The 15,667-nt window shown below is 38.7% G+C and overlaps 2 protein-coding genes across 9 annotated transcripts in view; one reads left to right on the forward strand and one right to left on the reverse strand.

Annotated features, from left to right (window-relative positions):
• LOC137199734 (uncharacterized) overlaps window positions 1-12,836 on the forward strand; it is a 25,683-nt gene extending 12,847 nt beyond the window's left edge. For 5 of the 7 annotated variants that reach the window (XM_067614237.1, XM_067614239.1, XM_067614242.1 and 2 more), the window contains 5 exons: window positions 1,756-1,842; window positions 2,004-2,096; window positions 2,762-2,863; window positions 4,258-4,347; window positions 11,677-12,836. In XM_067614237.1, coding sequence (XP_067470338.1) covers window positions 1,756-1,842; window positions 2,004-2,096; window positions 2,762-2,863; window positions 4,258-4,347; window positions 11,677-11,851 — 547 coding nt within the window. In that variant the 3' untranslated portion in view covers window positions 11,852-12,836. The remainder of the gene's footprint in view (window positions 1-1,755; window positions 1,843-2,003; window positions 2,097-2,761; window positions 2,864-4,257; window positions 4,348-11,676) is intronic. The other 2 variants (XM_067614238.1, XM_067614240.1) reach the window with 2 other exon arrangements.
• LOC137199735 (uncharacterized) lies at window positions 11,730-15,659 on the reverse strand. Of its 2 annotated transcripts, XM_067614244.1 has the most exons (4): window positions 15,221-15,659; window positions 14,860-15,003; window positions 13,886-14,136; window positions 11,730-11,831 (listed from the first exon to the last, which is right to left on the reverse strand). In XM_067614244.1, the coding sequence occupies exons 1-4, from the start codon at window positions 15,596-15,598 to the stop codon at window positions 11,816-11,818; spliced, it is 789 nt and encodes a 262-aa protein (XP_067470345.1). In that variant the 5' UTR covers window positions 15,599-15,659; the 3' UTR covers window positions 11,730-11,815. The 2 variants fall into 2 exon arrangements, 1 of the variants encoding a protein (XP_067470345.1); XR_010931844.1 differs by lacking the exon at window positions 11,730-11,831 and having other exon boundaries at window positions 13,744-14,136; window positions 14,860-15,080.
• Between the last annotated feature and the right edge of the window lie 8 nt (window positions 15,660-15,667).

Below are 15,667 nucleotides of genomic sequence, written 5' to 3' on the forward strand. Positions count from 1 at the left end.
GATTACACTAGATGAAAACTGGAGAGTCCTTTAATTCAAAACCCTACCCAAACCGTGCACCACCTATCCAGTCAACCTTGCGTACGACCCAGTCAGCAATATGCAATGTCCAAGTGGACAATGAGCGCTACCCAGGTGGATAGCTCTGATTGGACAGAAATTCAATCACCTCTCTTCAATCGGAAGTAGATGGAGAAAGGCCAAAACAAACTTTGGAAATAAGTGAAAATCTAAAGACTCATGAATTGGGTTTCTGTTTGTCATTTTACTTATAATAGTTGAGTGTGTTTGTGTGCAGGTGTATGCTTGCAATGAATCAGTGTGTGGAGACAGAGGAGGGGGTCCATCCCTCTGAAACCCCTCTGTGTGGGCAACATGACAACCAGACCAAAGCTCTGAGGTGAGATGAGGATCTCTGACTGTTTAAAATGACTTTTTCTCTGTGAGATTTCTCCTGTTTGCTCCTGAGTCAGACTGTGTAAACAAGGAATAACTGTTCCTCCATTCAATACATCTCTGGTTTCAGCAGCTTGTTTTGTTAGCTGATCATATTTACATTTATCTTTTCTGTCACTTGTATCCACACTGACAGACACTTGAATCAGTAAAATCAACTGACTTTTCTTCAAGATCAAAATGAGCACAAATGTTAGAGCCAGAAATGATTCAGTGTGAACAGAAAACATTATTCCTGAACTTTTCTGATGTCTATCTGGTAGTTGTGTATCCAGCAGTTGTTGTGTCTGGATGGCTGATATTCTCATGTTGGGTCTTCTTCATCAACTTTATTTTTGGTCTTTCTTGATCTGCTTTGCTGTGGTTTCATTTATATCTTTATAACTAGAAACAGTGTGTTCTATTAAATGGTAAAAAAAAAATCCATCTTAGTTAACACAGAGAAAGGTGTTCCTTAGAGGTCAGTCCTTCTATTTTTTATACTGATAAATGATCTTCCATCAAACTGCTCCGAGGGTAATATTAATAACAACAACAACAACAATAATAATAACAACAATAACAACAACAACAACAATAATAATAAGAATGATTAAAGTTTCTGTTTTATTCCAGCACTTGATAACAACAAGACAAAACAAATCAATAACAACAGAGCCTGTATTTATCAAACTGCTAAAAGTAAAAATTTGTCTTAAGTGAAAGATAAAAGTTGACAAACTTGAGAATAAAAATTATTGATCAAACTTGTGTTGATATAAAATGTTGTTAAATGTCAGAGAGCTGCAGAGGTCTGTTAAGTTGGTTCAGAGTAGATCTTAGATGACTGCAGTACAGAAAACAGAGCCGAGCCTCCGTTTTCTGTCTGATTGTACAAAATATAATTGGTTGTGATGAATAATATGTTAAGCAGCATCATTATAAATAGAGAAGTTTTAGTCTATTATTTGTCTTTCAACATTTGACAGGATGTTACATCACTTTTTCCTGTTTTTAGTGTTTATCAACAAACAATCAGAAAACATCTGGTGAATCTGTCAACATCATTAAAATCATTCAGTGGACACAGAATCAAGAATAAATCTGACATTGATTTTATTTGCAGTCACTTTCTAATCATCTTTATTATCTGAACTTGTCAGTGTGATACTAGATTCTCCTCCATTATATGATTTCTCTGACGTATATCAGACGTTGATGAAGCAGAATTTTGTTTCCATTTCAGTCAATTTCCTATTATTTCATCCTTATTTATATATTTATATATTATAACATAACAATGATTATTACTTGCTGCAGGCTGGGCTCTGGTGGATCTCCCTCCTCATATTCAGAGAAGGACATTACAAGAAGTGATGATGATTCAGTCTTGTCTCCAGCCAGTAGGTGAGTCAAACCTGTAACCTGTATATACATTCTTTCACAAACTTTTTGAGAATCAATTTTTGGTGATTTCTTTAAATATTTTCCTCAAAGTTTCTGTTTATCCAGCAGTTGTCAAATGTTCTAATTTTCCACTCTGGTGACTTTTCTATCGTGTCTGTTAGAATCTCTCAGGGAAGCCCGGCTTCCTCTGGATACAGACGTGTGTCCAACCAGAGTAAAAGGTCAATACATCGTGATTTTGACTTTAAAAAGAAGTAAGACTTTACTAACAGTAAAATGTTACTGCATTCGTACATATTATGTGCATCACACACACACACACACACACACACACACACACACACACACAGTTGATGAAATTGTAAAGCACTTTGGATAAAAGCTTGCAGTCATTTATCATTTATAATTAGTTGTCACATTGCAGTTTGGGTTAAAATCACTACTTGGGTTAATGTGAGAAAAACATCATTAACTTGCTTAAAAGAAGCAAACATGGATTGTTGGTAGAAAACAGGAAAAAATATAATATTAGTGAGATGATGAATATTTATAATCTTCACCATCTTAGTCTAATATTTTTCTAGTTAGTACCAAAGTACTGAACAAATTAAAATTTTACCTGATTACACTAGATGAAAACTGGAGAGTCCTTTAATTCAAAACCCTACCCAAACCGTGCACCACCTATCCAGTCAACCTTGCACACGACCCAGTCAGCAGTATGCAATGTCCAATTGGACAATGAGCGCTACCCAGGCGGATAGCTCCGATTGGACAGAAATTCAATCGCCTCTCTTCAATCGGAAGTAGATGGAGAAAGGCCAAAACAAACTTTGGAAATAAGTGAAAATCTAAAGACTCATGAATTGGGTTTCTGTTTGTCATTTTACTTATAATAGTTGAGTGTGTTTGTGTGCAGGTGTATGCTTGCAATGAATCAGTGTGTGGAGACAGAGGAGGGGGTCCATCCCTCTGAAACCCCTCTGTGTGGGCAACATGACAACCAGACCAAAGCTCTGAGGTGAGATGAGGATCTCTGACTGTTTAAAATGACTTTTTCTCTGTGAGATTTCTCCTGTTTGCTCCTGAGTCAGACTGTGTAAACAAGGAATAACTGTTCCTCCATTCAATACATCTCTGGTTTCAGCAGCTTGTTTTGTTAGCTGATCATATTTACATTTATCTTTTCTGTCACTTGTATCCACACTGACAGACACTTGAATCAGTAAAATCAACTGACTTTTCTTCAAGATCAAAATGAGCACAAATGTTAGAGCCAGAAATGATTCAGTGTGAACAGAAAACATTATTCCTGAACTTTTCTGATGTCTATCTGGTAGTTGTGTATCCAGCAGTTGTTGTGTCTGGATGGCTGATATTCTCATGTTGGGTCTTCTTCATCAACTTTATTTTTGGTCTTTCTTGATCTGCTTTGCTGTGGTTTCATTTATATCTTTATAACTAGAAACAGTGTGTTTTATTAAATGGTAAAAAAAAATCGATCTTAGTTAACACAGAGAAAGGTGTTCCTTAGAGGTCAGTCCTTCTATTTTTTATACTGATAAATGATCTTCCATCAAACTGCTCCGAGGGTAATATTAATAACAACAACAACAACAATAATAATAACAACAATAACAACAACAACAACAATAACAACAACAACAACAATAATAACAACAACAACAACAACAATAATAATAAGAATGATTAAAGTTTCTGTTTTATTCCAGCACTTGATAACAACAAGACAAAACAAATCAATAACAACAGAGCCTGTATTTATCAAACTGCTAAAAGTAAAAATTTGGACTTAAGTGAAAGATAAAAGTTGACAAACTTGAGAATAAAAATTATTGATCAAACTTGTGTTGATATAAAATGTTGTTAAATGTCAGAGAGCTGCAGAGGTCTGTTAAGTTGGTTCAGAGTAGATCTTAGATGACTGCAGTACAGAAAACAGAGCAGAGCCTCCGTTTTCTGTCTGATTGTACAAAATATAATTGGTTGTGATGAATAATATGTTAAGCAGCATCATTATAAATAGAGAAGTTTCAGTCTATTATTTGTCTTTGAACATTTGACAGGATGTTACATCACTTTTTCCTGTTTTTAGCGTTTATCAACAAACAATCAGAAAACATCTGGTGAATCTGTCAACATCATTAAAATCATTCAGTGGACACAGACTCAAGAATAAATCTGACATTGATTTTATTTGCAGTCACTTTCTAATCATCTTTATTATCTGAACTTGTCAGTGTGATACTAGATTCTCCTCCATTATATGATTTCTCTGACGTATATCAGACGTTGATGAAGCAGAATTTTGTTTCCATTTCAGTCAATTTCCTATTATTTCATCTATATTTATATATTTATATATTATAACATAACAATGATTATTATTTGCAGGCGGCGGGACTTCAGTGATTCTCTCCTCTCACATCCATTGAAGAAGCTTGCAACAGCTGATGGTGATTCAGTCTGGTCTTTAGACAGTTGGTGAGTCAAACCTGTAACTCACATATTGATTCTTTAACACACTTTTTGCAATATATTGATGAAACTGTCAACATAATTATAACTCTGTGTGAGAAGAGGAGAGAAATCATTCAGTGGCCACAGAATCAAGAATAAATCTGTTATTGATTTTATTCATAATCACTTTATAAGCATCTTCATCATCACTTCATCACTTGTCAGTGTGATACTAGATTCTCCTTCATTATATGATTTTTTCTGATGTACCAAACGTTGATGTAGCAGAATTTTGTTGTTGTTGTTTGTTTCAGTTTCAATTTCCTATTAATTCATCCATATTTATATATTTATACATTATAAATATTGTAGGAGCCATTTATGTTGATTGTTGGCATGTCATTTGTTTAGTTATAACTTGCAGTATTATTTTGGACACTGGGTGGCGGTCATGAGATGCACAGGGTTGTATATTTAGGGGCATAGGTGACAGGAAACGGAAGGCACAGGCAGGTGGAGCACATACAGTTCTTACCAGATCGGGAACAGACGCACACTACAGCTGGCAGGATGGAAACCCGGTATGTTCATGTCATGTACAAAGACTTCAATAAAACAACAAACTAAACGGCAGCCAACGGACTGGAAAATCTGTTCTTGAATCTGCGTAAGATCACTCCTAACTTAACCTACCTGTGTAGTAATGGCAAACCGGAAAAACAGGAAAAGAAAGGACATCGAAAAATGAAAATTGCCATTACACCTAAGTAAGAACTCGCTCTTCGAGTGAAATTGGAGCTCGTGATTCATTCAGACGGACTGAGCATTGTCTCGTGGAACAACAAAGAGGACGCCGCCATTACCAAACCAGGTGGACATCTTCGTCACCTGCGCTTACCTGACGGTGATTGAAAACCGCAAACTGAGTGAGTACATGCAAGCATTAAGCTTTATTGGAGAAGCTATATGCAAAGCCGTATTGGAAGACGGCTATTATAATGGAGTTGGTTGACTGAAGACTGAAAGCTACGATCGCACATCGATCAGCTGTTTGAAACATTGTGCCGGCAGCATACGGCTTTCGTCAACAAGTCTTAAAGAGACAGTGAACAAATATGTCTGATGCTCAGTCACAAGATGACGATGTTGAAAAGGAAAAAAGAGTTATCAAACACACTGCCAAAGGCTTGGAATTGTTCATTGCAAATTGTCAAAAGACACGAAACAGGAAATGTAAACAAGCTAACAAGTTGATGGAAATGCTGAAAGAGCTCATGAAATTAAAGGAAAATGCAAGAGAAGTACAATCTAATTTGTTTCAATTAATCAAGCTCTGTGATGAAGCCAAGGAAAACCATGAATCACTGGTGAATTTACCACTGCCTGAAGATGAACTTGAAAAGCAAAATCAGTGGTTTCAACGAAAAATGGAAATCTTTAAAGGGTTTATACAAGATGTAAAGGTGTGGTTACCTGAGGCTGGACAGCAAATTGCACACTCCATTGCTGAAAGTGTCATACTACCAAGTGTAGTAAATTCAGATGACATTGGACCTGATGACAGTGTTTCAAATGCCTCAAAACCTAAATCAAAGCACAAATCCAGTTCTTCATCACGTGCATCTTCAACATCCTCTGCTCGCATTAAAGCTCAGGCAGAAAAGGCTGCTCTCATGGAACGTGTTGCTGCCCTGAAGAAAAAACATGAGCTTGAGGCACAAGAAGAACAATTGAAAAGAAAGAAAGAGCAACTGGAACTAGAAACTGAACTGGCAGCAACCAATGCAAAAATCAACATACTTGAGGCTCTGGGATCAAGAAGCAGCTCTAGAGTTTCTGATGGGATGAACTCTTATTTGAGAAAAGGAACTGCTCAAAATGAAACATCAGCTAAATTAAATCAACACGCAAATGAATATTTACCAGATCAAGTGCAGCAAAGACAGAATGTGTTGATTGAAACTAACTCTTCTTCCCAGCAACAGGTTGTTAGACCAAAAGAAACAGCTCATGGACCATCTGTTCGACCTCATGATACAACCCATCTAATACAATATTCTCCTCAAAGGCAAAATGTACAGAGTCGTATGCAGGGGCATGTTCGCACTACACCCCCTGTATTGAATGATGGCAATCAAGGTGATATGTGTAACCTAATACAGAGGCAAAATGACATCACTGCTCTCCTGGCTCAACAAAGTCTCTCTTCTACTTTACCACCAAGAGTCATTCCTGTTTATGATGGTCATCCTTTACAGTACGAAGTTTTCCGCAGGGCATTTGAGAGAGGAGTGGAAAAAAAGTGTGATGACTACAGTGACTGCTTGCATTTCCTAGAGCAATATACAAGAGGGCATCCAAAAGACTTAGTCCGCAGCTGTCAACATCTGCCCCCAGCCCAGGGCTATCAAAGAGCAAAAGATCTGCTCAAAGAACATTTTGGTAATGAACATAAGATTGCCACTGCATATATGGACAAAGCATTTGCCTGGTCAGTGATCAAATCAGAGGATGTGGAAGCATTGCAAGCATTCTCACTGTTCCTCAGAGGTTGTTGCATTGCAATGGAACATCTCACCTATATGGAGGAAATGAATGTTGCTTCCAGTATGAAGACCATCCTTCTGAAACTGCCTTACAGGCTCAGAGACAAGTGGAGAAGTAGAGCATGTCAGTTACAGGAGCAGCGTGGACATCGAGCTAGATTTTCTGACCTGGTAGACTTCATAGAGAGACAAGTGAAAATACTATCAGATCCACTTTTTGGAAACATTCAGGATGCTAAGCCAGCTGCAACTGTCAAAAGCTCTACTAAAACAAGAGAAAAGTCAAGACCTAGAGGAAGCAGTTTTGCAACAGCTGTAACACCGGTAAAAACATCAGTACAAGAAAATTTGACAACAAATGGAATGAAAGGAAATGTACCTACTACCAATTCTCAAAGTTCTTGTTTGTTCTGCAACAAGAGTGGTCACACATTGGGGCGGTGTCCACAGATCAGGAAGAAGATGCACAGAGAAAAAATAGACTTCTTAAAGGAGAAGGGAGTCTGTTTTGGATGTTTAAAAATAGGACACATGAGCAAAGACTGCAAGAGTCGTTTGACTTGTGATGTGTGCAACCAAAATCATCCTGAAATACTTCACATTGAACAAAAGGACAAAGGAAAAAAAACAGAACATGCAGAACAGAGTGAAAAAGCAACTGGGAGTAATGCTGTTCTCTCACCTCATACATGTGGGCATATTGGGGCCGGTGATGAAAACTGTACCTTTTCCATTGTACCAGTACAAGTAAAGAGCCAAAAGGGGGACACAGTGTTGCAAACATATGCATTTTTGGATCATGGAAGTACATCTACCTTTTGCACAGAAAGCTTGATGAGAAGGCTGAACATAACAGGGCAAAGGACCAATATTCTTTTACGTACCATGAACCAAGTGAAGCCTGTGACCAGTCATCATATCTCAGGTTTGGAAATATCTAGTCTGGACAAAGACTATTTCATTCAAATATCTGATGTGTTCACACATAAAACCATGCCTGTTTCCCAGCTCAACATTCCCAGACAAGAAGATCTGACACAATGGCCTTACTTGAAGGATATCAAGATTCATGAAATAGACTCTGGCATTGACCTACTCATCGGGACAAATGCTTCAAAGGTATTGGAACCTTGGGAGCTGGTCAACAGCCAAGGGGATGGACCATATGCTGTGAGGACCCTACTGGGGTGGGTCATCTATGGTCCCCTGAGAGGAGACAAAAGCATAAGGGATGAAAATGGCTGCCCTGCTGCTGCTGTCAATCGAATATCCATTGTAAACTTGGAGGAGCTACTGGTCAAACAGTACAATCATGACTTCAGTGAAGGAACCAGCAAGGAAACAGAGGAAATGTCTAGGGAAGATGTAAAATTCTTGGACATTGTGAATCGCTCAGCAAAAGTGACAGATGGACACTACTGCCTAGACTTACCTTTCACACAAGAAAAGCCCAGCATGCCAAATAACCGTTGCATTGCAGTGCAGCGCATCCAGAGCCTGAAACGCAAGTTTGCCAAGAATAAAAAATTTCATGATGAATATACATCTTTCCTCACAGAAATGATTGTTAATGGTTATGCTGAAGTGGTACCAGTCGACCAGCTGAATCGAAGCGATGGAGAACTCTGGTACATCCCACATCACGGAGTGTATCACTCAAAGAAAGGAACCTTGAGGGTAGTGTTTGACTGTGGTACAGTTTTTAAAGGAACATCACTTAACTGCCAATTGCTGCAGGGTCCAGACCTTACCAACTCACTCATTGGAGTTCTCATCAGATTCAGACAAGAGCCGGTTGCTTTGATGGCTGACATTAAAGCAATGTTTCATCAAGTCAGAGTATCAGAAAAGCATGTTGACTATCTGCGATTCCTGTGGTGGCCCGATGGTGATGTGCAACAAGATCTTGTTGAATACCGGATGAAAGTACATCTCTTTGGAGCCGTGTCGTCACCAAGTTGTGCAAACTTTGCATTAAGGAAGACTGCTGATGACAACAAAGGTCACTTTCCATCAGAGGTGACAAACACAGTAAAGAACAACTTCTATGTAGATGATTGTTTGAAATCCCTGCCTTCGGAACAGGAAGCAGTTCAAATGGTAAGAGACCTGACTGCTCTCTGCAAAATGGGAGGATTCATGCTGTCAAAGTGGATCAGCAACAGCCGTGCTGTATTGGCATCCATTCCCCAAGAAAACCGAACCAAAGAGACTAAGGAGTTGGACTTGGACAAAGACAATCTGCCAATGGAAAGAGCCCTGGGATTGCACTGGTGTGTTGAAACAGATGTCTTCAAGTTCAAAATTGCTGCACAGGAACGACCATACACCAGACGTGGCATCTTGTCCATAGTCAGCTCTATATACGACCCTTTAGGATTTGTAGCACCATTTACTCTGCCAGCCAAACTGATTATGCAGGAGCTCTGTAAGAGAAAACTTGGATGGGATGAAAACATACCCCAAACCTTCTTACATCGGTGGACAGGATGGCTAGCAGACCTTAACAAGATGGCAGAGTTTAAAGTAGACCGGTGCATGAAGCCCACAAGCTTTGGTCAAATCAGATTTGCACAGCTACACCACTTTTCAGATGCCAGTGAAAGTGGCTATGGTACTGCCTCATATATAAGACTGGAAAACTATAACAGAGAAGCGCATGTTGCATTCATAATAGGAAAATCCAGAGTGGCACCATTGAAACAAATAACGATTCCCCGAATGGAGCTCACAGCTGCAGTCCTAGCTGTCAAAGTTGACACAATGCTGCGAAAGGAATTACAGCTTCAACTGGACAAATCCATCTTCTGGACCGATAGCACAACGGTGCTTAAATACATCAACAACGAAACCAAACGCTTCCAAACATTTGTAGCAAACAGGACCTCTTTTATAAGGGATGCTACTGATGTATCACAATGGAGATATGTTAACACAAAGGAAAATCCTGTAGATGAAGCCTCTAGAGGACTAACAGCAGACCGCTTCTTGAGCTGCAAAAGATGGATCCAGGGACCAGATTTTCTCTGTAAGCCAGACAGAGAATGGCCAAAACCTCACTTGGAATCTGCAATCTCTGCTAATGATCCAATGGATCTGGAAGCACTCACACCAAACCATCTTCTTCTGTTGAAGACTAAGCCAATACTACCACCTGGACTCTTTGTAAAAGAAGATTTGTACATCAAACGCAGATGGAGACAAGTGCAATACATGGCAGATCTCTTTTGGAAACGGTGGACACAGGAATACTTACCTCTTATCCAAGAACAACAACGGTGGTCAAAGGTGAAAAGAAGCTTTGCTCCAGGTGACATTGTTGTGGTGGTTGATTCTACTGCACCACGAGGCTCATGGCTAATGGGCAGAATACTGGAAACTAAACCAGATGCACAAGGACTTGTGCGCACAGTTCGACTTCAGACGAAGAGCAGCATCTTGGAAAGACCAATAACAAAGATATGTCTGCTCCAAGAAGCCGAGACCTAAACGGCAAGAAAAAAAGAAAAAAAAAAAAAGAAGATTGAAGAATCAGTAAAGAAGATTAATGCCAACACATAGTACATGCATTTTTTGAAAATTGTATATGTAATGTATAATGGATATGGCACCTTTATTATTTATTGGTAATTGTTTTGTTATATATTTAAAACAATTAGGGGCCGGTATGTAGGAGCCATTTATGTTGATTGTTGGCATGTCATTTGTTTAGTTATAACTTGCAGTATTATTTTGGACACTGGGTGGCGGTCATGAGATGCACAGGGTTGTATATTTAGGGGCATAGGTGACAGGAAACGGAAGGCACAGGCAGGTGGAGCACATACAGTTCTTACCAGATCGGGAACAGACGCACACTACAGCTGGCAGGATAGAAACCCGGTATGTTCATGTCATGTACAAAGACTTCAATAAAACAACAAACTAAACGGCAGCCAACGGACTGGAAAATCTGTTCTTGAATCTGCGTAAGATCACTCCTAACTTAACCTACCTGTGTAGTAATGGCAAACCGGAAAAACAGGAAAAGAAAGGACATCGAAAAATGAAAATTGCCATTACAAATATATTAGATTGTTGTTCATTTCACATTCATTATTCCTGGAGGTTTAAATATTTCCCACAAATAAATTGAACTTATAATTATATATGTTCTAGCAGAATAACATACCACTGAATAAACTGTAAGAATTATTTAAAGTATGTACAATATGGTAGATCCATATCATCAATCCATATCTCTGATTGGTTATTCCTTCATGTGATCACTTGAGAGTTGCTCTTACTGTAAATGTTACTTTTACACTTTGCTTTAAGTTGTCTCTTGATAAATGTGTCTTATTGTTCAGACTCAGCAAACAGTTGTTTTACTCCTCAGTTGTTTCTTTAGAGCGTTCTGAAGTTTGATAAATACGGGTCCAGACCTTATGGAGACATAAACTTGTGTATCATCATCACAATAACTGAAGTCTACATTGAGTCTGTGGATGAAAATAATGTTGGTTCATATTAATTTTTATATGGAACCATTTTAATTGTCTTGTTTATTTGAGGTTGTTTTTACAGCCACATACATATTAACTAACTATTGAAGACAATCTGAATATATCATATATCTCCTTCCATGTGTTCTTATGTCTCTGTCTGAACGCCACCTCCTGCCAACTCCTTACAACACCTCTGATCTCCTAAATATCAGTACAGATAGAAATGATATTTAACTCTATTATAACAGTACTTTATTTAACTCTATTATAACTCTATTATAACAGTATCGTGCATTGAAAATTATGTTCTGTGTTTTCAGCAGGAAAAAGCAAAAGATGAACCCCCCCACCACCCAGGAGCTTGGTGTTGGAAGTAGTGCTGGGATGGAAACAAAGTCTACACATCCACCTGTGGCTCTCTTGACCAGTCCACCTACAACTATCCAGCCTGCAGAAACTTCAACTCATCCTCTCCCTGCAACAAGAGACAAATAATGAATGATTAGATCCTCCTAACGAGCAGGTTGGCACCTTGCATGGCAGCCTCTGCCATCAATTGGTCTCAATTCTTATACTTCTAGACCTAAGTGCAGCGTTGACCATGACATCCTAATCAATGGTCTTGAAAAGTGGGTCGGTCTTTCTGACTGTGTGTTAAACTGGTTCAAAACTTACATCAAAGGGAGAATGTTTTATATCAGCCTTGGAGATCATGTGTCTTAGAAATATGACAACTGCTATGGGGTTGCACAAGGGAGCTGTTTCGGTCTGTTATTATTCTCACTGTACATGCTGCCACTTGGTGACATCATAGTTACGCCGATGATACACAACTGTACATATCCGTAGAACTGAATGATGCTGCAGCTATAAACTCCATGCCCAACTGTCTGTTAGTAATAAATAAATGGATGAGCAATAACTTCTTAAAATTAAATGAGAATAAAATTGAAATTCTTCTCGTTGGCCCCAAAACAAAAAGAGAATTGCTGTTTAATAATCCGGGAAATTAACTCCCTGGATTAAATCTGAGGTCACAAGTCTTGGTGTTATCTTAGATTCAGATCTAAACTTCAGTTCACACATCAACAAGGTGACGAAAACATCATTTTTTAACCTTAGAAACATAGAAAAAGCACAACCATTTATAAATCAAAAAGATGCCTGAGAAACTAACTCATGCTTTCATCTCAAACAAGTTAGACTACCGTAATGCACTTTTTACTGGCCTCCCGAAAAAAGTCACTGCGAGACTTCACCTCATCCAAAACTCTGCAGCTCGGCTATTAATAGTCATTTGTTAAAGTTCAGCTAATAATCATTTGATTTAATTGATGCTGATGTAAGCATATTTTGTAAAGGCAACATTATTTAAGCTTTCTGTTAAAACAGTGGAGTAGGTTACTGTCATTTTAAGAGATAAAGGTTCCTTGTGTTTTATTAGGGTGAACCTGTGGTTTTGAAAAGTTGAGGTTCAAGTTTCAAGTAAAGACTGAGCGACACGGTTTTCTTACCGTAGTACAGTTTGCTGATTAGGAGAACTTGGCTTTGAATACTCCTGTAAGAAGATACTACAAACTGTGGAATAAATACTTTTTTTTTTTTTTTTTTTTTACATCGGAGTCCTGTGAAAGTTTTCCCTCCTCAAGCTACCAGCCACATCATATTTTATTCTTTGATTATTATTCAATATGCATTCTTATGTTACATTAATGTTTTTTTTTTTTACATGCTTTTACGTTCTTTTTATGTCTTTTTCATGTGAAAATTGTAAAGCACTTTGAGTAAAGTGCTTTAAATAAAGTAAATAAGTAATGATTAGTAATAAATCAAAAACAAAAAATTTGTAATGATATATGTGTATGTGTATGATTATTTAAATAAATGAACAGTATAAAGCTTAGTTCAGAATGCCAATGTCAAGGAATTTCTAATTTCTTTGCGCTGATTTGGCTGCTATTTTGTCTTCTTAATGTCCCCCTCTACTGGAAAATATGTTTTTCTTGTTGTTCCTTCAGTTGGATGTTTGAGCTTCACTGTACAGAATGATGTATGTGCAGAGTTCGACACTAGAAGGCTGTTTTCAATTTTACTGTAAAAAATACAGTACAAATCTGCCGCTTGTTTACAGCACTTAATTGTAATAAGTACGGTGAAGGCACTAACATTATTTTAACGGTGGAAAACTGGGAGCTGGGTTGCCAAAATATTAATAATAAATACAGCTTACCCACTTGTGCCATTTTGGCAGAATAAATGTTGATGTCACTGTTAGCCTTTGTTTCAAACACATTTAACACATTGGGAAAAACAAATAGTTTTTAACATTCAACTTAAACTTAACCCTAATAAATATTAACACAATCACAATCAACCACACAAATAACCTTGTTTGGCATAAAATTGTTTATTCCCATAACTTACAGTTCTCTGTGCCCCCATCAGTTAACATAAGCTGTTTGTTTGCCATTCTGAGTATTTTGTACCAAATGTTCTTGTTCTCCTTAAACAATGATTGAATAGTATTACCTTATACATGGAAAATTTGGCAGAAGTCCAAAGATTTCAACAGTCTTTCGGTATGGAAAATGCCCCAAAGTCCACAAACCATTGAAAGGGGTCAAAGGTGTTGCCTTTCTGTAGCTTGCAAAGTCAAAAAGGGGGCAGTACTGGACATCAATAATCCAACCTGGCTTGAAGGAGTGTTGAACGAAGAAGGTCAGCTGCTTCAACCTTTGCTGGTTCCATTGTGAATCAGGAGCATCAGTGCAAGCACAGAGCTGTGAGAACAAAGGCAACATTAAGCCATTATAACTAATGAGTACCGATAGAATAAATGATTCAATTGATTTGTTACATGAAATTGCCACCAGTTCAGTGGGTGCATAGTCCATTAGCTGAAACACACTGCTGTGGTGGAACCTGAAGATGACAACTACAGTACACTGCTCAAACAAATAAAGTCAACATCAAAATATAATTCCCAGTCAATCATACTTCTGTGAAATCAGCCTTTCAAGCTATAAAACAACACTGATTGTGAATCCAACAGGCAACAAGTAGAAATGACAGTTAATAACCAAGACATGCCCTAAAATTGAATTATTCGGCAGGTGAGTTCCCCATATTACTTCTGTTTTCATTCTTTCTGGCTGATATTTTTGGTCACATTTACATTTTGACAGTGTCTCACCCCTGACAGCTACCATTAAGCAGTGTCTATCACCCACTGAAGTAGAGGTAATACTGATGGCACATCTTCAACCAGATAGGATGAAAAGAGAAATGGTCTGTGGACACGATCAGCAGTTTAACTACTTTTTGGGTGTCTTGGTTATTACCTGCTGCCTGTTAAATTTGCACAACAGAAGGCAAAATGGACTGCTGTTTCCTAACTGGGCAGGCTGATTTCACAGAATTATGATTGACTTTTTTGCATTGCGTTGTTTCAGCGTTCCTTACAGCCCCCACTGAGTCTGTGTGCGTGTGTGTGCCTCCTATACCTGCTGTCCACTGCCCTTCTGCAGCCTCTCGATCATCTCCTCAAACTGCATGGCCCTGAGCTCCTGTACTTCTGCAGCTGCTCCATCATGCCTCGTCTTCTGCATCCAGGGCGTAGCCTGGCTTCTCCGTATCGAGGGTGGAGGCTGCAACACGCACTCGCACGCACACACAGATAGAAAAGGTGGTCACACACACAAATATGATCACCCTCACACACATGCTGGCACTCGTTTACACACAGTTGTTCAGCGGTAGAAACAGGCGAAGGTGGTCACACACAAATGGCGTCAATTTCACACACACATTGTTTGAGCTGTGTAATATTAACCACCACAATTATACAAAGCTGCCCTGTCTCACCTTGGACAGGAACTGATGGGTCAGCTGACAAGCCTCGTATCTTGGCCATAATGCAGAGGTGAGTTGGACGTTGTGGCTCGGCCTGGTAGGAAAGGGGGACAGGGGAGTTAACACAGGGAGTTTACAGTTTGCCTGTGGTGCACTGTTGTGCAAGAGGGCTCCAAGCAGCAAAGTGACAAAAGGCAACAGAGGGTTGTTTACGTTTAGATTTTTTTTTCTTTTTTTAACCCCATCAACATAAAACATGTCATTGCACACACCCATACCATTAGGATGACACCCTCTTAATGACAGATCAGTCAGATGAGTGGTTTGATAGTTATTTGTGGAACAGACAAACAACCCCACAAACCAACCAGCAAGAGGAGACACAGACATTCCTTGCAGTAATAGATCTAATGTGAGTGAACGCAAACTGCAAAGAACATTTTTACAATACCTTAGAGG

This window comes from Thunnus thynnus, chromosome 16, assembly GCF_963924715.1.
Source record: "Thunnus thynnus chromosome 16, fThuThy2.1, whole genome shotgun sequence".
NCBI classification, from domain to species: Eukaryota; Metazoa; Chordata; class Actinopteri; order Scombriformes; family Scombridae; genus Thunnus; species Thunnus thynnus.

Coding starts and splice junctions, on each gene's coding strand:
- LOC137199735 (XM_067614244.1), bottom strand. CDS start 15,598: ATGTCTGTGTCTCCTCTTGCTGGTTGGTTTGTGGGGTTGTTTGTCTGT. Junction 15,004..15,220: donor CCCATCAGTTCCTGTCCAAG/GTGAGACAGGGC, acceptor TGCGTGTTGCAG/CCTCCACCCTCGATACGGAG. Junction 14,137..14,859: donor AGAAGGGCAGTGGACAGCAG/GTATAGGAGGCA, acceptor TTGTTCTCACAG/CTCTGTGCTTGCACTGATGC.